Raw genomic sequence first — 25,980 nt, 5'->3', positions numbered from 1 at the left:
AAAAGTAAAACAAAAATGAATAAAATATTAATGCATAAATGTGTGCAATGCAAAGAGAAAATAAAATAAAAAAGAATAATGATATTTACATAATTGTTTTAATGTGGAACAGCAATAACAGCAAACAGCAATACATATGTAGAAATGTATATATTACATTAAAAGCAAAGGTGTATTAGGATTAACAAAGCTGGGTACAAGGACATACAACCAATGTTAGACACTATTTTAAACCTTCATTCGCCTGCTGGTAAGGAGAGTTATTGCCACTCACGCATGCGCAGTTCGTACGTGCTACTTGGCCGTCGGCTGAAGTCTTTGCGGTGTGTCAGTGCGACTGTTGGCCAAGACGCAGGAGACGTGAGGCGACACAACAGTCGTGTTCCGTCGAGACCATAGACTGTATATATAAAGCATAGGTCGGGACGTGTTCTTTGGTGTCAGTTTGGTGTGTCTGGGCCTAAGATGTAATCAACAGTTGACAGTGATGACGTTGGCCTGTTCAGCTTCATGCCCTTTGTGTCCCGATGAGCTCAGACCCCCTTTTAAAAAAAAACTAAATTACACAAAAGCGAGATGAATGAAATGCCAAGTTCATCATGTATTTCATTCTTGTTGGATTTCACACATAAAGCAGTATTCGCTCCGAACTCATTACAGCATATGGAGCTAAAGGGCGCATGAGTCACCGCTGCAGATCTGTGTGTGTGTGTGTGGGGGGGTGGGGGTCTTTGAGAAGACCCACGTGCTGCGTTTTAATCCGTGGTGATGTCATACAAGAGACTTCCTGAACACAGGTTTCATTCACAGAAACCTCATCCCAAACAAGCCGTCTCCATGGCAACTGCAGCCTCCGGGCATGAGAGTCCCCTTTTAGTTGTTTGTTATTAAAGGGAAGGAATGGGCAGTTTGAAACTGTGTGCCTACTGTACACGGATGTGTGTTTATGTAAATAGCACATCATGTAACCAATTCAAACTTTTAAGTTCATTTTTTGTATGTCAAATTATATAAATTATAAAGAAACATGTTGATTTTCCCTTAGTCTGTCTGCTCAGAAGCTTGTGATGAGTCAGTGTCTACTGTGGGTCTGCTATATTTCAATGTTCCTCTCATAATAGGAGCATAGAGAGTGAAGAGACACCTCTGAGCTGCACACACACTCTCTATTATCTGAAAACATCAAATCTGGGCTCAGGACCTGAATGCATGTTAAATATTCATGAGAGTCAATGCTGGGGAAAGATAAATAAAAAGGGGACCTATTGTGCTTTTTGGGGTTTTCCCTTTCCTGTAGTGTGTTATAATGGTTTATGTGCATGTAAATTGTCTGCAAAGGCTAAAAGAGGGAGTTTTCTCTCCCACACATTTCTTCCTTGGGGCCCCATTGAAACAAGGACAATCATGATGTATATGGTTATTATTTATTGCTACTTTTTACGGAAACAAAAATAGCATAAAACAGAGATTTTTTAAGAAGGCACGAAGTCCAGTAGACTCAAAATGAAACCAATACATGACAACTATGGACACATCAAATAAAACAGTATTAAAAAACGTTATCATTAACAATGATTTCTCTAAAGACTATACAATTATAATAACAAATTACTAAACAAAAATAAAAACTATTAAAGTGAAAGTTTTAGGGAAAACGTTTTACATTGTAATCAAACAGATAAACGATATGATGATAACAGAGAAACATGGAAAATACTTGAAAGACAACAATTTACTTCTATTGGCGTCTACTGAAACTTTAAGACAATTTGTATGTCATATTTACAGAAAAGGGGAAAAATGATTTAATATAGATTACATTCAAGAAATGTCAAATGCACTGGCTCAATAAGAAATATCATGAATAGATCAATATAAGCTTTAATAAAAATTATTACAAAATAAATTCTCATTTTATTTTTCTATCGAATAGGTCCATATCAAATATTTAAAAAAATTAGATTCAGTCCTACAATTTAACTTCTTTTTAAAATTACATTTGTATATGCTTAACTTCATTTTCAACATTTTTTTACAATAAAAAAAAATTGCACTTGGCACTTTCAATGTACTCCAATTCACTCAGTGAAATCTTAGAAAAATATTCTATTAAAATACACTTTCTTTTTTTAAATTTTTTAAATCAAACCAAGCTGTATTAGCCCATGATTTATACACACCGCTTCCCTTCTGTGCATACAGTGTGTATAAAGTACAATGACGATTACAGAAAATATGAAAGCTCTTTACATTGGCAAGATTAAAGCTTCTGAATACAGCAACTGTCATTATGGATAGACTCAAATTTCAACTATACACAAAACAATACACTAAGCTTTGGGATATCTTGCTTTCAACTGATAAGCAATACAAATAGACACAATAAAGTTGCTCACTTTAGCTTGCATTAGCCAGATTTTAAAATCAATGTCTGAAAACTAATGAACTAAAGCATATAAACCATTACAAAAAGTTATGCTACAAGCTATTGCTGTAGCATGACAGGCCCCTGTGAAGCCACTTTGGCATTATAACCTGAATATAATGCAATATATATTTTACGCATATAAATTGGCACATTATTCACAAAAATTATATAAAAAAGTTATAACATTGACCCCCTGTTTTTAAAAACAGTGCATACTAGGAGGTGTCACAATATTTCATTTGTTTATGGTTAAGGCAGTGTGCGCTTCACTTCCATTAGAAAACTGCACTTAAAATGAGATGATCAGCATGTAAGCTTTGGACAATGTTCCCATGTAAAACTGCATATTGAGTTACACACAGATTAAATACACACTTTGTGCAAGAAGAATGAAAAAGGTGTTTAGCAAAAGTGATTTGTTATATCGTTTTTGGTATGAATTGAAGCTGTTTACCAACTAGTTTACTACAAATGTATAACAGCTGCTACATGAGAGTCATTCCCTAGTATCAGGCCAACATGTATGAGTCAATCAGGTATTTATTGCCTGGACAGAATGGCTAAGGCAATTCAAAAGGGAAGACATTTAATTCCCCACATGTTATCTCTTTATTCCTCTGTAAAATAAAATGAAATATGAAGCCTGTTGTTTTTCATCGGTTTGCTGGAAACCCGCTGGGTGGCAGACGTTGTGAGTCAAAATAAATTCTTGCCAAATTAAACTGTTTATTGCAGGAAAATATAAAAATCCAAAGCAAACACAGCAGCTGATATTTGTATGTCTATGGGTACAGAAAAGGAGGAAGAGAAGGTCTGATTGTTTGTGGATGTGCGTCACCTCACTGGAAGGTTGGAGACCGTGTGTGTGTGTGTGTGTGTGTGTGTGTGTGCATCTGTCCGTGTGTGTGTCGAGGAGGAGGGGGGGGGGGTGTTGTCACTTCCTGCCTCTATGTCTGCCCTCTCGCCTGAACGCCCGTCAGATCCTTTCTTATGATCTCATTCACTGTAAAGCAAACAAAAAGAGAGATGTTAGACAATGACAGGATCAATACATTTGATTCACAATAACATTTCAAATTATTGTTAAAAACACAAAGTTAAATTGATCCTGAAATAAGGTTGACAAAAGCATTTTGGTTCCATTGACATCTTTCTGCAAGGCATTGAAGGCAGATAAATGCTGCAATAATGTTGAGTAACCACTAGAGGTAGAACTACTGTATGTAAAGGCCGTTCCTTCCTGTTGCTGGGATGATTAAAGTGTGTGTATACACACCAACAGAAGAGGAAGGGGGTTGAAATGGAAACTTTCGCTGTCATGGTTCTAAAAATAGATTCACTATGTGAAAAGGGGGGCGTGAAGCCTGTATAATGCAATTCAATAAAAGATCAAATATTACATTACAGTATTGACATTCTCAATCTCTGCCAACATGTTACTATTTAAAGCTTTGCTGTGTATGTGCGCAAATGACCCCTGATATCTAAGCGGCAACATGAAGAGGAAGTGTTACTACCTGTGTTTGCTCACATCTGTTTTTAAAAAGTCACACGAGTAGTTCTGCATTAGGTTAAAAAAGAACGGCAGGTATGTGTGACATGTCACCTGTGCAGATATTCAGTGTGTGTGTAGCTGCTGGGTTTATCTGAGCCTGGGAGCCTGCTGTGTGTACACTGGCGCTCTCAGACATAGTGTGTGTCCACTCTGCCTCGGGGAACTCATTAGGGTCGATGAGTAATATAGGTATTTCAAAGTGGGCCAAAATAACTTTTTGACTGTAACCAAGAGATTACGGAGCATCTTTGTCTGTGATATTATAACCATGGTTACAACAAGCTAAAAAACAACTTTGGTTGAATAGGGTTATTCAACTTAAGTTAGTATTGTAAAAACATGTTAATATGTGAAAATCAGCAATGGTCATTCAGCTAGTACTTGAGCTATTTGTAAAAAAGTTATAAGTTTAAACATTTTGCCACGATTTTGTTGTGTCATTCTTTATAAATTCATGTTGTTCCTGTTACACTTATTTGCCAAGATCAAATGAGAAGATTACAACTCTCAGTCAGCTTAATATGAAGCTAAAGCTAGCAGCCAGTTAGCTCAGCGTCGCATTAAGACTGGAAATTGAGGCAAACCGACTAACTCTACTCATTAAAAAAAATAAAAATAAAAATAACAAATAATGTCTCGATAAGTTAGCTTAAGAAGTGTTGGGATATACGTTTGATTAGCCTTTGAATGCTCTTTTTCCAGTTTCCAGTATTGCTAAGCTTAGCAAAGCTAATTGGCTGCTAATCGGTTGTAGCCTCATAATCAATGAAAATATATTGGTATTGATATTCTCATCTGTTAGTAAGGGGGTTAATAAGTCAAGCCATTCCCTACAACTCAACAGGATGAATAATAGATGAAAAAATACTAAGATAATAAGATGATTAGCCAGAGAACAGTAGTACACAAAACTGAATGTTGCTAAATGCTAACTTGGAACATTTTTATTCTAGAGCTAGCGTAACTTTGGACAGTAAGGGCTTGTGTTAGTTCTATTAAAAGCGTTGATTTACATAGTAGCTAAGGCAAAGGGTGCGACTATTAAAACCCATGTAAAACGATATCAGACACACACACACCATCTCTCTGAGCAGATGATAGATTGGGGGGAACAGCTAGCCGCAAAAATGTTTTAAAGACTAGCAGCTTGGATGTGTAAATAAAAGCAAAGAAATCAATGGGTGGAACATATTATTTATGACTGTAGAGATGAAGTAGCGGCCGCAACTGCAGTGAAGTGTTGTGAAATCTAACTAAGCGATGAAACAGATATCCTTTTCGAGCCAACAAATCAATTTTTTCTCTTCCTATCTGATTATTTGCAGATGTGAAAGAGCAACAACCCGTTACAGCAGCTCAACACACTGAGCACAGTTTATAGCCGGAGCAGCATCTGAGGGTTTTGCAAAACGGCAGGAGCAGCCAAACTGGGTGCTATGCTGTCGTCACAACATCAGCGTCCGTGTTTATTTTAGTCTGTAGTGGAATTCCCTCTGACACCTAATGCCTTAAAGAAACGTTCATATCCCCAACGGTGCCACAGAATTTTTCCTGAGCATAAAACAAGCTTAGAGAAGCAGCATGAGCGCCGCACTGGGGCAACATACACTGGGGGAACATACACTGGGGCTTTACTGAATCCAATGAAGGGTTGGCACGGTGCGGCTATTTGAGGCCGGGGAACACTCGGTCTGTTCAATAGGTGAGTGTCTGGCTCCCGAGTTCTGCACCAATGAGCTGCACTGTTTACCGACGGTGAGAGGAGAGAGGAGAGACACCCTGTACAGAGACTCTCTGCACACTGCCTGCCGCGACCTTCAATGTGTGTGTTTTTCTGTCTGCGAGCATTTGCATGTTAATACAAACAGCTTTTGTGTGTAGAAGGGTGTAAAGTACATTCATGTCTGATGAGGGATCGCAACGACAGCGCGAAGCTGAAAACCATAGAGAGGAAAGAGAAAGTAGAGTGACTGGACTGAAAGCTAACCAACAGCTTAACCACAAATCCGGTGTGTCAGCGCTCACATCTTTCACTGTCTGCCTTCGAACAATGCTTACACACACTCCTCAGTGAAATAGACTGAACAAAAATATAAACGCAACACTTTTGTTTTTGCTCCCATTTTTCATGAGATGAACTCAAAGATCTAAAACATTTTCTACATACACAAAATAACCATTTCTCTCTGTGGAAAAAAAATATTTTCCACAGAGAAAATGTGCTTGAAATATTTGATTTACCTAGACTGCTTCAAATTAGCTTTTGAATAAATGTCTCTCTACTCATGCTAGCATCAAGGCTTTGGGGATGGCAATGTCTTGGTTGGTTGGTTACCTGGTTCATTACATAACATTTAATTATAATATATAATATAATATATACATGATATAATACAAATAATTGCCGTGACATTTTGTACAGATTTTCATGGTCCACAGACGATTCATTTGAATAACCTAAATAAGACTCTGAAATGTCTTCTATCTAGACTTGAGGTTGACATTTTAGTTTTCTTTTTACTAAAGTCTTGGAAGACATTAATGTTTTTCTCAGGATTAATTTTTGTGATGAGGTGGCAATTTCATTTTAGTGCCCCCATCTCCAGGTCAACATTTCAATGTGTCTAATACTTAGGTTTAAAACTAAGGATATTCCCATCCATCTTAACTGTACTCTCTGTTTTGTGCTAATTAACTCATGTGTGCTTGCTAACATGCTAAACAGAGAAGGTGAACAAGGTATGGTGAACATTATCAGCATGTAAGCATTAGTTCAAAGCACCGCTGTTGCTAAGTGCAACATCACAGAGCCTGTGGCTGCAGACTCTCTAGTTGTAAATGAAGAATGGACTTTGACCTCCTTGTCCTATAGTGAAATTGCATTTGAAAGAATATCACTTCACAGTATGGAGTGAGGGAACAATCACAGATACTGATGAATCCTACACTTGGACAGGCTTTAGAAAAATGCTTTAGAATATTTTTAAGAGGCTGATAAATACAAAACTTGAATTACTCGTACACTGTAAATGAAACCACAACAAAGCAGTCGTCGTGCGCTCATCACTCGGTTGTAGCACCGTCTGGATACGGCTAAGAGTATTTGATCAAGCCTTTCAAATGGGTTGTACTGTAAGTGAGCTGAGACTAATGCGTGGCCAGCAGGCTGTTGCTGTGTGCTTTATCTCTCCTGCACTGATCTCTACCTGCTGGAACAATTTCACCTGCTCCACTGCCTCCGGGCTTTATTCCAGACCCACTAAATCTGTCACTCTCTGCCTTTGTTGACTAGTCCAGTGGCTCTTTTGCTGTTTTCACAAACGATGTGGCATGCAGTGAGATCTGTGAGACATTGTTGACCTTTGTAGTGTAACGGTAAGGCAGGCTCATATAGGTATCTTTTTTTAATTTGATATAATAGGCGCGTTCACACCAAGTACTTTCCCCACTTTAGTTCTCATGAACTAAGGACAGATCGCGTTCACACCGGAAATTAGTTCCTGGGGGAGGATTAGGCAAATGAAGCCGCTGACGTCACTTCTTCTTCTTCTGCTGCTTTGGGTTTACTGACAGGCCGCAGACAACTTTGCAGCGTATACTGCCGCCCAAAATCCCCGGCCGGAAGTCCCCGGAGTTAGGGACTGGCTTCAGTAGAAGTTGCTGGGAGTCCCAGCAGCTGAAGCCTTCCGAGTAAACGGCCAAAACGCCGACACCTCCTCATCTCCTCCGCTCCCATGTTTTATTTTGTGTTGCCATAAGTTAGTCTCTCTGCGTTTCTGCGCTGGGCTAATGCTAATGCTAATAATGCAATGCGAGGATAATAAAATGGCGGCTTCACAAAAGTTTTTGGGAGTTTGACGGGGCGTGGTTTGCATTCCGCCCAGCCAATCAGACACAGGAACCTTTTTCTCACACGAAAGTCCCTGCTCTGACTGAAAAGGGGTAAAAAAGGTTCTCTAGAACTAATTTAGTTCCTGGGACTTTTTGGTGTGAACGCAAATAAATCGTAGTTCTCTGGAACCTTTGTGGGAAAAGTACTTGGTGTGAACGCGCCTATTGAATTTATTTCTCTACCAACTGATTTTGTCTCGGTTGAGCACCAACATGAGGCATGGGAATTTACGTAAGGCATGATGATATACACTGTTTGTGTGGGAGTCTTGGCACCAAATACTTGACTTTCATTTAACACTCTTAACTCAAGTTGACACACTTAAGGCATGTTCAGATGTGACAGTTATCAACCACAACACTGTGACGATACCAGGATGTGGCATCCTCCTTCTGTCTAAAATGACTACACACTGAAACACATGTCTCGATGAGTAATGTTGACATCTCACTTTGGTGAAAAACTGTTTGATGCTCCCAACTTGAATGATTGTTTTGTGGTCAGGATCGTATTTCGAAACCTTTGCAGGCAAACACCGAGGGGATTTTTTTGACACCTCTCATCTTCTCACCGTTTGTTTTATAAAATGTTTTGAATATCGGGAAGTCCCGACTTTTTCCTCGTTAATGATATTCTACCATGATGTGGGTGGGCGGATTATCACCTTTAAGATAATAAACAGGGGCTGGAACATGTCATTGGCTAAGGGGCGGGACATCTCTAAGCGGTTGACCAATCACAACAGAGCCGGCCATTTAACCAATCAGAGCATACTGGGTTCTGATTTCAGACAGAGGGTGAAAAGAGGTGCTGCAGCACAGGCAGTATGAGAAAAAGGAAAGAGCTTTTTGAACATCAATGCATGGAGACATGTCACAGAAGTGTCACAAAGTACAACTATGAACCTGAAAATATGTATAACAGGGACCCTTTCATGCATTACAAATTAGAAATAGGGAATTATAGATGTGGCAATCATCATATTGTAGCTTAAGATAATAAATTCACACACACACACACACACACACACACACACACACACACACACACACACACACACACACACACACACACACACACACACACACACACACACACACACACACACACACACACACACACACACACACACACACACACACACACACACACACACACACACACACACTTACTTCCTGGCGACTTATCCTAACCTTAACCATAACCAACACATGCCTAACCCTGACCCTTAACCTTACCCTAATCCTAAACATAACCAAGTCTTCACCCTCAAATTAATGATTCCCCTCATGGGGACCTCCATTTTGTCCCCATAAGGGAGGCGAGTCCCCACACGTGACTATGTAAACAGATTTAGGTCCCCAGAAGTATAGTAATGCTAGGCCACACACACACACACACACTTTCCTGCGAACTGCCCTCTACCCTCCCGCTATCTTACAGGGATCAGGCTGGATTTCTGAAGGGGAGCAGCTGCAAATAGGAATTTCTAGTGCCAGATTGGCAGAATGCATTGGTCGGAAAAAAATCTAATCCTCTGGTGGGTTCCCCTCACTGAATCGAGGGGCGTAAGGCCAAGGAGAAGCCCCGGCCAACTATAACAAACAAAGAGGCTTTCCCCAGCTCTCCCAGGCAGCCCGTTCCACTGTTTGACAATGGTTGCCATGGAGGTTGTTTTTTAACTTCATAGTGTCAACATGTCCAGGCGGTCAGGAGAGCGACATTTTTCGTATCCCCCTGCTCTCTGCCTTTAATGCGAGAAAGAAAAAAGCCAATTTCCTGATGTGTGGCGCTGCCAGGCGAACCCCTGCGACCGACAGAGTGAACACTGCTGAACGGAGCAACACGATGACAACCCCAATCTGCATTTACCTCACCTGACCCACACACACACACACACACACACACACACACACACACACACACACACACACACACACACACACACACACACACACACACACACACACACACACACACACACACACACACACACACACACACACACACACACACACACACACACACACACACACTTTACTGTAAAACAATACAGTTTGGAGAACCCTTAACTCCAAAGTGAGGAAGACGTCCAACCTCCTGCTGGATGTGGCCTGACATTAATTCTGTCAGAGGGTAATGGGGTTGACAAGAGTAAGTATAAACACATGACTCATAATCCCTGTTATTTCCACCTTGAGTGGAACATAATTACACCTCCTAGGGAGGATTGTTTTAACAGTACGAGGACTTTTTCTTTTTGCTTTGTTCAGAGGGATACTATAGCACGCAGATCTTATTGTAAATATCCTTGAATTGTTCTTAGGAATCGTCAAATCTCTGATGGCGGGTCAAAAAAGGAACTGAGCAGATCCATCACTTGTCTGCCTTCACTGATAAAGACCAGAGGTGTAAAGTAACCACAAGTACCTCAAATGTTGAGGTACTTGTACTTTACTTCAATTGCTCCTTTGTACTTCTACCCCACTGCATTCAGAGGTACAGTAGGTATATTATTTACTCCACTAACTTTATTGAATACCTTTATTTACTTTGCAGATTTAGTTTAATGATGCTTAAGCTGCACCTTTCCCAGCTTTAATAACACTCTAATGCATCAATAATTACAACCAAAACATAGCATTTGCATTATTCTGTAATTGGCCAATCTGCATAATAAGTACTTCTACTTTTGGTACTTTAAGTGTCTTTTGATGCTTATGCTTTTGTACTTTCACAGTAACATTTTGAATGCAGGACTTTCACTTGTAACAGAGTATTCTTACACTCTGGTACTTCTACTTTTACTCAAGTACAAGTCCTAAGTCCTTCTTCCACCTCTCATAAACACACACACACACACACACCATTCGCACAGAGTATAAAAGCATGAACTTACACTCACCATCATCTAGGTAGGCCTGGTCCAGGTTCTCCTCTTTCACCGTCACCCTCCGCTGCCCGTCAGCGTCCATCTGCCCCGTGCCGGGCGGATCTCTTCCTTTCTGCTGCCCTTTCTGCACCAATGGCTGCTGCTGGATCACGGTGGAGTAATGCTGAGGCTGGGGCACCTGGGGGGGAGTAGGGGAGTGTGCGGTTGCTGCTGCTTGTGGAGAGTAGCCGTCGCAGTAGATGATCTCCTGTGGATCAGGGTCTCCTCCCCGAAGCACCTGGTGGTTGGTGGGGGAGAACTGGATGATGGAGGGCTGGCCAACACTGATGGGCCCCACAGAGGAGCCCGTGTGGACCAGCACCGAGCGGTGGGGGTCCGGCAACATCCCCCCGGTCTGCTGGTAGAGGTTGGGGCTGCCGCTCACACTCTTCCCCCCGCGGGAGAACACGATGGCCGGGCTCTGCTGCTGGAAGCGAGCGTCCTGGGTGGGGAGGCTGGAGCTGAGGCGCTGGCAGGAGGCCAGGCTGGAGACCAGGCCGCTGTCCGGGTGGAGCGCGCTGCGGGGGCTGTGGTAGTAGGAATGAGGGGATAGACCCAGGATCTGAGGCATGGCAAAACCCATGTGGTCCGCTTCATACTCATCCAGGGGCTCCGTCTTGATGGAAGGAGCTGTGAGGAAGTAGAAAGCATTGTATTTGATATTCAAGGCTTTTATTGTCATGTGTACATACGTAGCTACAGTGTAGATATGTCAATGAAAATATTAGGTCACAGCCTCCTCCAACGGTGCAACATAATAAAAACAGACAAAATAGCTAAAATAGTGCAAGTAATACAAATAAAATAGAAATAGAAATGATATATTGATATTTGGGTTATTGGAAAAAGCAACAGAGGCAATGTGGTTACTTTTGGTGATACTTAGATTAGGTTACATTTTCATGGAAAGCTCGTAATTGTAACCGGATCAATGTTTTAATTAACCCTCCCAACCCTGGTGTTCCCTACTAAGCACGCCACAAAGAGGCTGAGCAGCATTCTTACATGCCAGTGGTGTGTAAGCGAAGTGCTGAGGCTGACTGCGCTTCCTCTTGCCATTGATGACGTAGAAGTTGACTTTGACAGGATGGCAGACAGAGGAATCCTGGTAGGACGGCACCTCCACAAACAGCATACTCTGCAAGACAAGACAATGCTCTGTTATAGCCTGAAACTGACCTTTAGGTTTGAATCAAGCATGACAACTGACAACCGGTTTGTTTTACAGGTATTATGCAATTATTCAACATATCATGTTTCTAATACATACGGGCTGGCTCTTGTCTTTGTCTACTGTCGCTTCCATTTCCCAGATTTGCTGTCCGTCTAGAAAGAAGAGAAGAGAGAAAAGAGTATATGTAAGGTTGAATGTTTCAGGATGTACCAGGGGTGTCAAACTCAAGGCCCGGGGGCCAAATCCAGCCCACCACTTAATTTGATGTGGCCCACAAGAGTATACTACATTTATTATAAGGTTATGTGCTGCTTTACAGGATCACGTTGCCCGTAAACTACATGTCCCACAATGCATCTCATTTTTTGAGATGCGCACTGAAGAGACTTGCAATTATTTGCCCTAGACTTCTGCTTTCAGACGTAGTTAATTAAGTGATTACCCTATCTGATAATAATCCAATGCAGAGGAAATATTGTAAAATAATACATTATTTTATATATATTATATATATTTATCTATGTCTATTATTTATATAGTCTTAAAGTTACCACCGGCCCTTTGAGAGAATCCATCATTCAAATGTGGCCCACGATGAAATTGAGTTTGACGCCCCTGTACTAGATGGTCATATGTGTCACTTAAGCATGTACCCATCAGTTTTTAAAAAGGTATACATTGTTAAAATTGTTTTTTAGAATAGCATGCACAAGGAGATGTTATTAATGAGAACACTTTGGTTTTTTGAAAACATGTACAATCTTGAGAACAGTTCGTCCATTCACAGCGATAAGGTGTAATATGTTTTTCATCACCTATGGTAGGCTCACGTAAGTAGATACGCAAGTATACAGCGATATGATGTAATATATTGTTTCACAGGCGGTAGGCTTATGTAATTTTCTTGTCATCAAGTGGTTGTTTTTTGCAAACATTAAGCCATTGTATCATCCGTGCCAGGATGTGTGATGGTGGAAGTGCTGTTTGATAAGGAATACAGGTTGATATGCTCCTATTTGATATAGGTCTACACGCAGAATGAGTGTGTGTGTGTGTGTGTGTGTGTGTGTGTGTGTGTGTGTGTGTGTGTGTGTGTGTGTGTATTAACACGAGTCAGAGGAACAGGCAAACTGGACCTCCTGTTTGATTCTCCCACCATCAAAAGTTGATGACGGCCAGTCTGCTTCCCAGAGTGCCTCTGCATCTTTTTTCAATTTCAGATTTTATTTTAAATAGCACATTACACTCTCTCTGGAAATCTCATAAAAATGATATTGCAGAATTAGCAGTTACTTTGCATCAATTGCCTTTTGTCATCCAAGAACTGCAGGCGATTTTATTATCTGAAGCTACAATATGATGATTGCCACATCTATAATTCCATATTTGTAATTTGTAATGCATGAAAGGGTCCCTATTATACATATTTTCAGGTTCATAGTTGTACTTTGTGACACTTCTTTGACATGTCTCCATGCTTTAATGTTCAAAAAGCTCTTTATTGTTCTCATACCGCCTGTGCTGCAGCACCTCTTTTCACCCTCTGTCTGAAACCAGAGCCCAGTCTGCTCTGATTGGTTAAATGGCCGACTCTGTTGTGATTGGTCAACCGCTTAGAGATGTCCCGCCCCTTAGCCAATCACATACAATTTGTTCCAGCCCCTGTTTATTCTCTTAAAGGTGATAATCCGCCCACCCACATCATGGTCGAATATAATTAACGAGGAAAAAGTCGAGAGAGACTGGGCTCTGGTTTCAGACAGAGGGTGAAGAGAGGTGCTGCAGCACAGGCAGTATGAGAAAAGAAATGACCTTTTTGAACATTAAAGCAAGGAAACATGTCACAATAGTTGAATAGAGTCACAAAATACAAAAATGAACCTGACAGTGATGACAATAGGGCCCCTTTAAATGTACATGAAAAGGTGGAGATGCTCTGCAGGTGTAGCCAAAACACAACTTCATTCACACCCGTGTGCTCTCCACTGCAGCGTTGACAGAAACGTAACACTAGCAGGGACGTGATGAGAAGTGCAGGCTTTGCTCTGCTTCTGCTCTTTAACGATTATAGTTAATGTATTGTTACAGTAAACCTCCTCAGATGACATTAGAGCTGCCATTTACGTAGACAAGAAGAAAGGCTAATGTCCCGTTAAATATAAACTCCATATGCCCTGACACATGACAGGGAGTTCGGTCTGACTGTTAGCGTAGGTGGGAAGCCCTGTGTCAAATTAAAAACACATGGCGTATGTGAGTCAGCAGGAGAAAGGGGGGATTCCACACATGTTGCCAACGTTTTTTCCTAAACTTTATTTTGTATGATCAACTCTCTCCACGTCTTACAAAGTGTGATGACTCTTGCTTTCTTGGCGTTTGTGTTTGTTTTGTTGAAAGTCTACTCTCAGGGATACCCCGACTCTGGTTTTGCCTGGAGGTGGAAAGGAGAGAAAGCCCGAGCAGTCTCTGATTTGGCGGATGAAGCTTTCCTTCTCTCCGTAAAAAAAACCCTCCCTGTCGGAGCACATCAGCCAGAGGAGCTCCGGCCAGAGGCAGCTGTCTCTCATCCAGAGGGATTTCACAGCTGCACTGCTCCAGAGCTTTGTGTCACACAGAAACCCTCCAACACAATGCTCGTAACATCTATTTTTCCGTCTCTGTCGTACAATCCATTACTGTGGAGTGTCGTAACGCAGGGCCAGGGAACCCCGGAGAAAAGAGGCTGGGGTGGGGTAGCCTGTGGAGCGCCTGCTTTAACCCCCCTTTTTACAAAGCATAAAGTATAAAGTATCCCCCAAATCTATGTTACACCTTTTAAGGCAACTTTATTCTTACTTATAACCACAAGTTTTACTCTTCTTTTTTAAATGTATGGTCAATAGATTTCATGTATGCTAAATCAAAACCTAATTTCTGAGTTAGAAAAGGAAGCAATGTTGGTTGATTTGACTAAATTGACCCCAGTCGACAACAGATGCTAAACATTTGAATAAAACCCAAAACCTATTGAGAATAATCATATTTCTTTTCTAATGGAAAGACGTAGTATAAAAACTTTTTTTGGCACTAACATAAATTGAAACTTTATACCGATATAAAGACATTTGGGAACGTGTCATTTTAAATAAAGGAAAAAAGGAAAAAGCTAAGCTCTCAGACAGCAGTGGAGTCAGTGAGTCATTCAAGTATTTTAACACAACTGTCCTTCCACAGAACCAAATATTAGTTCAAAGGAAATGGATTTCAATGCCATTTATAAAAATAAATCATTTCAGTGTCAACCAGGATTGCCATACAGTACGATAGGTCATGTGACACATAACTATTAATCACACGACAAAAGGCCCCATCTGCGCAGAGATAAGACATCACGGCACTCAGGGAGGAAGAAGAATTGCAAAAGGAAGCGAGGCAGCCGTGTTATCATTTCAATCATGCAAAAAGCTCATATGTCTCCATTCTATACAATGCAGAGTGACAATGAGTCATTGTTATCACTTACTGTTGTGGTGTTACTGTGACAATGCGTTGTGTAATAGCAGAACTAACAGATGCATGTTAAATGATGTAAAGGTTTTATAGATTCGGTCATAGATTTCCCGGCAATGTATATTTTTATTGTTACCAAAAGAACAATTAAAATCCGTTATTTGAGAATGGGAAATGACTATGTCCCGTGGGAAAATGTGATGATGGCACTCACCCTGGGTCTTCTCCAAGAAGATGACCTTGGAATCGGAGCTGAAGTTCTGCCCGGTCAGGATCATCTGCTGGCCTCCGAGCACGGAGCAGCTGTCCAGGTCCTGCTTCTCCACCATGGGAAGCTCGTGAGCCGAGCGCTGGGCTGCAGGGACACAGAGGGGGAGGGGTGGGGGTTACATTTACTGACTATCTGCTGTCACACACTCGCATAAAGAGACCATTAAGCACCTTAACTAGCATTAAACAGCATACAGAAATGAATTAATTTCATATTCTGTTCCATTGACACGTATATAGACTTTTTGCACTACTTTGTATTTTATTATATATGTTGCATTGTTGGAGGAGCTCAGGTCAGAATAATGTCATTTCCACACTGTAGCTTTGTGAATATGACAATGAAACCTTTGAATCTTGAATTAGACAATTGGCAGACAATAATTGGCAACAATTTGATTTCATTTACTGTTTCAGACACGTTTTTAAAGCAAAAATAGATACAGAAAATCATCAGTTAAATTCATCAAATGGGAGAATTGCTGCTATTCTCTACTCAACCACAGTTAAGTAATGAATTGACAGAAGAAGAATTGGAAACTATTTGATTTCATTCATTGTTTCAGCAATTATTTAAAATAAAAATAGTTAAAAACCCTCAGAAAAACCAGTGCGAGTATATCCCTTATTTTTAATCATTAAAAACAGAATATATTTTGGCGCTTTGACTTTTCTGAGACAGAACGATCAATCGATTACTGTAAAAGTCTAAAGATGAATCACCCTAAACCACCGTGAAAAAAACACCTCTTTTGAAAGCTCGTATTGATGTAACAAGAGAAAAATAAAGGTTTTAACAAGAAGTGTCATTTAGTTTTACAATAAAAAGCTGCTGCTCAGTCATTCAAAGACCACAGCAATCACTTTCTGTTTTAGTCGGCAGCAATGAAATCTATCCAATCACAATTTAGAAGAGGTTACACTGGTTTACATACAGTGAAGTGCTGCACAGCTAAATAACAGGAACAACTAGCAATCTGATAACCCAATTCGGCAACAAATACTTCCTACTGTAGTGAAGATTAAAATGCTGAAAGATATTAAGTAAAGTCGTGCAGTTACATTTTGTACATTCTCAAGGGAAGTGTCTGAAGATGCCAAATATATAAGATTTGTTGTGAAATGTGCTTAAAACGATGCACACAACTATTTATTTTCGATTTCAAGGAACGAGTAAGTTAAGGGGTTAATGTCAGTGTTGCTCTCATGTTATCATCCCCCATTAGTTCAGCTGAAACTCCACACTCACTGAGGCGAGCCGAGGTGTCGACAAACAACCCTGTGACCTTTGAACGGGATTGTTTGGCCTTACTGCATCACGAGCGGACACAACACAGACCCCCTCATCAGGCCTGACAGATGTGCCACTGTATAAACTCTACACGTGACAGTGTTCATCTCAACAGGTTATTACCATCGCTCTGTCCTTTTTCTGTGATCGGGAAACAGATGGGGAAACGCCAATTCTAAAATGATATCATATGCGTCATGATTTTTTACAATATAACGAGCCAAGCTATCTCGCCTTGACCAGGGTGTTAGTCAGGGCGAGATAAAAGGACCTTCTTGTTTGAGATTTGATTACACCAGGTGCTTTAATAACACTGTGTACACTACACACACACACTGATGTACCCAAACACACACTTTACTACAGCGCACACACAGAAACATGCAGCGCCCACCAATTGGATAGAAGCCATGACTTCATAAAGACATCTCTGTGTGCAGGACTCTGAACTCATTTGAATTCAGGTTCCTTTTTTTTATGATGTTTATAAAGTTTTGTTAACTGATAAAAACATCAGCAGGAAGGGAATCCATAAAGCCTTCACTGTATTCAACTATTTGATTAAAGATGAGGTTAAAAAAGCATATGTTTAAAGTGTTTAATGTGACGCTGCTTACAGCACTCGATGGGATGCGAGGCCACTTGGAGAGAGACGTGCTGTCCTCCGGGTTGAGGTATGTGCACACGAAACACAAGACGAACACGCGTGTTTTTCCGACCGACGTCCGTCTCGCCCTTCCTCAGCTCGATGTCGGCGTTCCTGAGCTTCAGGATCCCTGCACAGTCGATTCTGCAAGAAAGGAATATATTTGTAAGAAAAACAGACAAAGAAAAAGGGGATATTAAAAAAAGGAGTTATGAGTGGAAAGAGTGGAACATATTCAGAAATCAACTGATTGTATTCTCACATTGCTTTCATGTTGTTCTTTGGCTCCAGTGGGATCTCAAGGACTTTGGTGCCGTGGATAACCTTCTCATAACTGGTGGTGGTAACCGTCTTCCCAGTGATGCGGTGCACTTGATAAAAGGCGTGCGGCTTGAGGATGCGCTCATCTGCTGTACCAATGAAGATCTGCAGGCCAAGTGGCTCCTTGCCTCTGTAGCCATGTAACTGCAGACATGAAAAACAATCATAAATCACTAAGAAGCTTCCGCTACAAGGCGATGAAACAGAGATACAGTACGAAGGAAATGTTTGAGTTGCTTTAAACTGGCTGTGATCCAACTCTTGCTTTCCACATGTTGTTTCCCCAGAGGTGGCTAATCAGTGTCAGACCCACGTGGAAAAGCACGAGGCTCCTTTCTGCAGCCTTGAAGAGGAACCAGCAGAGAGCCACTTCCTATATCCTTGTGATCTAGTACTTTCCTAACTAAGTAAAGGATTTAGCAGGGGACCTGACTGACACTGTCATGATCATTCAACCTGAAAGACACATTTAGTATTAAAAGAATCAGAGAGGTGAAGCTGTGAGCTGGTGACAGATATAGAGCCAGATAGGAGGCGAGAGAGGTGTTACTTTTAACCTGAAAGTGCCTCCTGAGGAAACCTGCAAAAACCACAAAGCATCAGCTTGCATCTAAATGCTGGTTTTTGTGCAAACAGTGTAGCGCCTAACCTTTATCACTGAATATATAAGTGTGAAGTGAGGTGAGGTGTATTCTAAATATAGAAAAGGTTGCTGCAGTAAGCACAGTTTATTTAAAATCCATTTCCAAATTTAAGTCTACTTCATTTGCCATTTTATTCTATGAATCCCATTAAGACTGCTTGTTTTAAAAGCAGCACAATTTTACCTTAAATAACAGATTTAAAATATTCTAAATGCTTGATCTTGTGCTATGTCAAATTACGTAACACTTTGTGGTACTAAGTTGACATTTGCTGTAACAAGCTCATATTTTATAGAAATAAAAGTGTCTGGTCTTCTCTCTGATGTATTTCGGCTTCTCTACCTCAAATGTCTTATTTACAGAGGTTCTTGATGGACAGAAAGCTCGACTTGTTGTTAAAGTACAGTAACCGCAAACTGCAGCTAACAGAAGCCGCTATCGGCCAGTTAGCTCAGTTAGCTCAGTTAGCCGTTATGCTAAGAATGGAAGAGCACCAGGCGAGTATTGGTGTTTATTAATCTTCGCTAGGACAGTGGCAATAAATTGTTTGTGTGTGTGTGTGTCGGGGGGGGGGGGGGGGGGGTTCAGGCCTGTCTGAACCGGGCAAGCTTTTGAACCAGGTTAGCAATTTGAGCTAACTTGCAATGTCTGGTCTTGTTGCACGTGCTAAAAATGTATCAACGTCGTTGCGGTTTTTGAAAAATAAGGAATTTAATCTTAAGAAATGCTTTCCATATTTACGAAAGATGTGTAGGCCTATAAGTGATTAGAAATCTACAACTTTGAGGGCACTAAACCACAAAAGTACTGAAATCTACATTATGTTGCTTTAATGTAGTTAGAAAAACTACAAACAGCTGTACATCAATCACATTTCAGAAATGATGAGTGTATGTAGCTGACAGGCTTCACAGCAGCTGCTGGATGTGAGCAGGAACTATGGCAACATGAATGAGCATGTGGCTCCATATCCAGGTAACACACACACACACACACACACACACACACACACACACACACACACACACACACACACACACACACACACACACACACACACACACACACACACACACACACACACACACACACACACACACACACACACACACACACACACACACACACACACACACACACACACACACACACACACACACACACACACACACACACACACACACACACACACACACACACACACACACACACACACACAGAGAGAGAAAGAGAGAGAGGAAGCTGCCTGCAAACACTCAACAGGCCATGTGAGCAGTCGGCCCGTTGTCATGGCAGTGCAGGAGCAGTGAGTCATGACAGAAAGCAGCGTAGGAAAAGTAAAGTGGAGGGTACGGGGCTCAGAGCGAGAAAGAGGGATGAAGAAGGAAAAACATAAGGAGTGAAGGAGGAGAGGAGGAAGGGAAAGAAGAGGTGAAGGAGTGCGGCCGTGGCTACTCAAGCCTGACCATCTGATTGGCCGGGCAAACCGGGCAGAACTGACCTCAGGGTGAGGCTTTTGGGATGGACAGAAAATGGAAAAGATGCAGGAGAAGCTTCTATTCCCCCATGTCTTAACTATATCCAACAAAACAGCCACAGTAACACAGAGAACCTATTCTTGGACATGAACATGCGGTGTTTAATTTTAAATGTTGTGACTGTGAGAGTAATATTAGCACATTTCCTGATCTACAATTATCCTAACCACAGGCACTATTCATTTGCTTTTACACGCGTCGAGAGAGTGTTTCAACACTTTGAGTCCGCTTCCTAATATGAGACCCAAGCAGTCAACAAACCAGTGTGTAAGAGGAAGTCAGGGACAACATGAACAGAGACCTGTCTGTGTGGTTAAAATAAACACAGGGGCGGGGGCGCACAACAGAAAACTATTTTAAGCTGCAAAGCAGAAGAAAAAAAAGCTTGTGTCGCTCACTGACCTGAGTTCAGTTGTGAGGGTTTTCATGAGGCTACTGGGTGGTTAACATTGTGTCATATGTCTGGGGTGAGAGCATGCTGTATGATTTGTTTTAGAAAGTTTGAAATAGGAAAGGGGTTATGAGAGGAGCCACAGTAACTCACATAAAGTCATTTTCATACAGCTGGCCCTGGGCAATAGCACCACCACCACTGAGTGCATAATGAGTGGAAATATCATTACACAGCACTGCCTGAGGCTCACACACTGGAAGGCTGCTATAATTTAATGGACAAGCCTCACAGCATCCTTTCATATGGCCATTCAACACTTTATATAAAGGATATCAAGTACTTTTATGCATTGAATCCAGTTTTTGGTCGTACCTGCACAACAGTATGTCCTCCTGTGGGGGCTTTGACCGCTCCCCTGCTTCCCTCCGTCTCATAGTGAGCTCTGTGGTGCGGTTTGGGCTGCACCTCGATGAGGAGTTCATACTGGTCCGTGCGTCTGGGCATCGGCCATTCCAGAGGAGGGAGAGAAGCCACAGGGATGCTAAAGAGTAAGGATACAAAAAATAATATAAATCATGGAAATCAATAGCGTTATGCAGCTTGGAAGATGGGAATGTTTCTTTTGACCCGGCATTCAACCTGATTTACCTGCGGATGCTGGAAACCAGGGGCTTGGACCAGATTGGGGGGATAACAAAGAAAGGCTCTGTGGTTTTTAAGTCCTGGTCGCAGGACACCAGGTAGTTCCCTTCTGTGTGGTTCTCTGGGTACAGAGTGTAAACCTGGTTGGACGTCTTGACTATTTTAGTGGGCATGAGGCCTTGCTGACCGGGGCCAAAACCATTCATGGCCTCGGCCAGGCTGCTGTGTGTATAGTGGGCGCTTATGTTGTGATCTTCATGGCCGCTGTGGGGAGAGGGGCTACGGGACCGGTGCCCCAGGACCAGGCCCGGGTTCCTGTACATGTCGTAGGTGCGTTTGCCCTGCGGGGAGGTGGACCGGGAGCTGGGTCTGGAGGAGGGCGAGCGGGCCCCCAGGCAGCCGTCCTCCGCTAGGCTGGTGCGGGGCGAGGTTCCCGGGGAGGTACGGGGGGAGCCAGTGTGGATGTTCTGTAATCTGGGGCACAGGTCTCCGGGGTTCTGGCCGCTGCTGGGGGACACACAGGGGGACGTCCAGGGGGAGTAGCTCTCAGAGTGCCAGCTGGTGGAGGAGTTGCTGCTAGCAGGACTCAGGCACTGAGGCTCTCGGTAGGTGAGGCTGTCATGGCCCGGCACGGTGAGGGTGGGTCGGGGGCTGATGTTCAGGTTCTGGTTCTGCAGGGAATCCCGGACATAGTTGTAGTGCTCGCGGGACGGGGTGATCTCAATGCGGGGGCTCAGGGCCAGGCCTGCAGGCCGGGTGCTGTCCAGGTAGTGTCGGGCCTCCTGGTTCTCATATCCCGAGAGAACCTCTGTGATGTTGTGGTCGATGTAGGAGGGGCTGCAGGACTTGAGGCCGTACGGCGAGGCCTCCTGCAGGGGGTACACCTGCTCAGACTCAGGATTGAAGATTTTGTGAGGTGTGAGGTTGGGGTCATCTGCAGGGGAGGTAAGAGGGGAAATCGTTACAAACCACATGTTTGCAAATCGTCAGTGTTGCAGATATATTTCCCATTTTCCAATACAGCAATGTTTCTCAATCATTTCAACACAAGTGAACCTTTTTGAACCACACAGACAACTTCACCTGTTGACAAAGATCTTGTTATTTTAACTTTTGAAAGAAAAACACACACATTGTTCAGCTGAAACAAACTCTTCATGTTGACATTTTCTGCGAACCATCACCCAGTAGACTGTCAAATGTACTTCCTGTTTTTATTTTTAGCAACATGAATAAGCCTCAGGCCACACATTTATTATGAGTCTCGAATAACCAAGAGAGATTAAGGAGTGATTGCCAACAAAAAGCCCCGGACAAACCTTGATCTCCCGCAGCAAAGTCGCTGCAAGGTGGTTCATATTCAAACAAGTACTCAAACTCCAAATCCTCATCAGGACAGTTCACTCGACTGAGATCTTCCTCCAAGTCTTTCTCGTCGTAAAAAGAGGTCATCTGTCTCAGTGTTTTCCTCACGACTCCTCAGAGTTCAGGCAAAGCGACAAAGTTGGAGGTGTAGCGCTGAGGTGGGTTTGGGGAACCTGTTCAAGTGTCAAATGATGCATCAGTGAGCCTGCAGGAGGTGAGGCGTTCAGGTTTCCTGTTTCTGCCGCGTTATTTTCAGATCAAGGCGGATCTGTTTTCACACTCAGTGCAGAGTTGTCGAGTTCATCTGTGTGTCTGATCACGCCTCTGCTTTGAAGCGTCGAGGAAGAGAAACACACAGCTTGGTGGAGATGAATTGCCAGCACCGTTCAAAGTTATCCCTGTGAGGTTTGACAGGCTGTGCTGCCCCCGGGTGTCTGACACGTGACAGTGACACAGCAGGGATCACCTGACCTACAACCACCCATTCAAACTGGGTTGAGATTCAGGTGAGTTTACACGGGTATTAACCAGGTTCCCTGACTGGATTGGATTTCATGATATTTACCGGTTAACGTGTGGATACTTTTTTTGCTCTTCATAAAAAAAGAAGCACTCCTGAGGCAATCCCCAGTTTTACGCACGACGCAGCACACACCAGGGCGTTTCTTCCTCTTGGAGTAGCATACATGCTTAGTCAGCAAATTATACAGACGTAGCCTCCTAAACTCCAATAATAACTTTACATGTTTGGGATTTAATGGTGAAGTATGGAAATCGTATCGGAAAACATATCGGACAGGATATACATCTTACAAATAATTAAAGCACTTTTACTCTTTTAATTTTAAGAGACAACCTGGATTTATATTTTGCACCGTTATATATTGTTCTTGGAGTTTTAAACCTTGGCCACTACCTTATTAGACTGTAAAATCATAAGCGAACCGAAATAATGTAATACTCGCACCCAGGTGACTTTAAATTTGTTTTCCTATTACAAACCCATGTCTTTTACTCTAAATGTTGACATCATGTCTATATTAAACGTCTTTTTGCATCCATATCCAAAGTGCCTTTCTCTTTTACTCAATAAAATAAAGTTATTTCCTTATTAATAACTACCATTATGCTCAGTATCTCCCCCCTCCAGCATCTCGGTGTTTCCCGGGGATGCCCACGCACCAACGCGCGGCAGCTTCTCTCCCCAAACATCAACATCCCATTGAGCAGTTACACAGATCCCTCACACATGACATTACAGCTCGTATCATCGCAGATAACACACTCCAGGGATACTCTATCAATTAAAAATCAAATTGTTTGATTACCAGATAATCACAACACTTCAGCAGTACCTTGATCCATCGACCTCATGGTGTGGTACTGTGCCAGCCTCCAAGTCTCTCTAAACATCTGGGAGAAAAAGCGAAAAAATAAATAAAAAGGAAAAATACTTTCCGCTGAAAGTCAAAGCAGAAGTAGGACTCTTCAGTTTAAAAAAAGATGTTGAAAGAAGGTGGATATAAAACCTCTGTAAGTTAAAAAAGTTCAAGCTGCGACACAGCAGCTGTGCGCAAATGTCCTTTTCTTTTGGAGAAACACGCAGCCCCAGCAGCCACAGCAGCGCTTCTGGTATGAAGTCCCCCTTCCTAGAGCTCTATAAGGATTACTTGTGTATCAAGAGCGGCTTCCTTCCCCGCTCTGGGTGTTTATAATGCTTCAATGCTGTAAAATAACGGGATTCCCTCAGTGTTTCCTCCTGTTTGTGCGCCTTTGCCATGGAAACCTGGAGCCGGTCCATGTCGGAGACTCAGGGCTTTCCTGCAAAGCCACACACTCAGGAATCCATGACGTCTCCAGCTCCTGCGCCAAAGCATTTCTGCGGCTTCTCTCAGACAGTAGCACAAGAACTTCATTGTGGAGATGAAGAAATTACTGTAGGACACTGTAGGAGAGGGAGAAAAAAAAGAAATAGTTTAATGTATGAGTACGGCGTACACTACATGAAATGTACTTAACACGGTTTATTAGACTTTTCTGTCTAGTTCAGATTTGTAAATGACTTTAAAGCAGACAGATTTTACATGTTTCTGTGTTTATAGTAATTTAAGACGCTGTGGTTTGTGTTGAACATGGAATATAGAGAATTCCATTGTTCCCATTGAGGGAAGAAGCTGCTCTCCATTTCCATTTCCTAATGGAAATTTGCAGCATCTTCTGACTGGAAAAAAAGACTGACCCCAGCAGCCATCAGGAATACATTCTGCTTTGCAATACAAGTTACTTAAAGTAGCATCCATGGAAAAACAGCATTTTGATATTTTTTAAGCCTTTTAGAGAAGTTTCCTGTTGAAAAGTATTGACTCACTTTTTCATTTCCACACAAAACTTCATTAGTTGCTGGTGTTGTGGAGGGTGTGTCACTCAGGTCAACGAAACACACTTTAAACCATTCTTCACTTCTTTAACCAAGCACATCTTTTACATAACAGTAAGAGGGATATATTTCTAGTTCAACATGTCATGGGGAACTGTCTAATGCCACTTTTAATTTTGCTCCAGTATTGGCAAACAATATGTTAGTAAATCCAATATACATGACTCATTTCTCAGTCTATGTGCTGTCGAGTGTATTAATAGCTGTGTCACTTTGTCAAGAATTAGCTGGGGAAAGGGCCAGCCATGTCTCGTTTATTGAGGTTTAAACTCACAATTAATTGACCTTTGTAGGAATAACTTGTAGTTTCTATCACTTTTAATAATCCAGCACTTGCCATAATATAAGAAATGCTCGACTAGCAGCGACGGGTCTTTGCTTCATTAAGAAGAGTTTGTTCAGTCTAGCTTTGAAACTGCAGCAGTTTTACAATCACATCAATACATTAATATGTTTTCAGGGAGTCGATAATGCACAGCTAAATATCTGTCCTGAATACATTGGTTTGTGTGGAGTAATATGTGGTACTGTAGGGCTGGTAGGAGTTGTTTTAACATTAACAACCTCACATATTGCCCAGGAGAGGAAGCTGTAGAATAAGTCCGTCAGAGGAGCCAAGTTAAACTAAGCATTTCTGTTTCTGTGCCATGATTTCATGCCTCCTCTGTGCTTTTAGTCTAGTATTCCAATATATAAAAGAAAATGAAAAGAAACATGTGATTGGATTCAGCAAAACGGTTTCCCCTTTTTAACACGTTCAAACTGAGATAAACCTTTCGAATTGTCGCTTAGCTCTTAAGATTTCCCCTTACTCAGCATAGCATGGATGAGGCTTTCTAAAAACCATGAAGAAGGTTTGAACAGTTTTTTATTTCTTTATTGGGATATAGGTGATATATGCAGTACACATGCAGTTAAGGCCAGGTTAGAGTTTTTTGTATCTGTAACACATTGGGTTGTTT

General features: G+C 41.9%; 1 protein-coding gene across 3 annotated transcripts; it reads right to left on the bottom strand.

Moving 5' to 3' along the window:
* Positions 1-1,405: 1,405 nt before the first annotated feature.
* On the bottom strand, positions 1,406-24,429 carry nfatc2a (nuclear factor of activated T cells 2a). 3 transcript variants are annotated; one of them, XM_079675330.1, is made up of 11 exons: positions 24,111-24,429; positions 23,937-23,994; positions 21,223-22,150; positions 20,947-21,115; positions 17,940-18,142; positions 17,649-17,821; positions 15,685-15,825; positions 12,078-12,133; positions 11,813-11,945; positions 10,775-11,437; positions 1,406-3,431 (listed from the first exon to the last, which is right to left on the bottom strand). In XM_079675330.1, the coding sequence occupies exons 2-11, from the start codon at positions 23,992-23,994 to the stop codon at positions 3,376-3,378; spliced, it is 2,580 nt and encodes an 859-aa protein (XP_079531456.1). In that variant the 5' UTR covers positions 24,111-24,429; the 3' UTR covers positions 1,406-3,375. The 3 variants fall into 3 exon arrangements, with proteins under 3 accessions (XP_079531456.1, XP_079531454.1, XP_079531455.1); XM_079675328.1 differs by lacking the exons at positions 23,937-23,994; positions 24,111-24,429 and adding an exon at positions 22,536-23,041; XM_079675329.1 differs by lacking the exons at positions 23,937-23,994; positions 24,111-24,429 and adding an exon at positions 22,536-23,040 and having other exon boundaries at positions 10,781-11,437.
* Between the last annotated feature and the right edge of the window lie 1,551 nt (positions 24,430-25,980).

Source organism: Notothenia rossii (genome assembly GCF_949606895.1).
Source record: "Notothenia rossii genome assembly, chromosome: 4".
NCBI classification, from domain to species: domain Eukaryota; kingdom Metazoa; phylum Chordata; class Actinopteri; order Perciformes; family Nototheniidae; genus Notothenia; species Notothenia rossii.
Note: the sequence above shows the minus strand (reverse complement) of the source record. Positions and strands in the feature narration are given on the sequence as shown.

Excerpts from the sequence above, each read along its gene's own strand:
- nfatc2a (XM_079675328.1), bottom strand. The coding sequence starts at position 22,668 with ATGACCTCTTTTTACGACGAGAAAGACTTGGAGGAAGATCTCAGTCGA. Across the intron at positions 11,946-12,077 it reads ACAAAGACAAGAGCCAGCCC|AGTATGCTGTTTGTGGAGGT; the intron begins GTATGTATTAGA and ends CTTGTCTTGCAG. Across the intron at positions 3,432-10,774 it reads CTACCTAGATGATGGTGAGT|TGAATGAGATCATAAGAAAG; the intron begins GTAAGTTCATGC and ends TTTGCTTTACAG.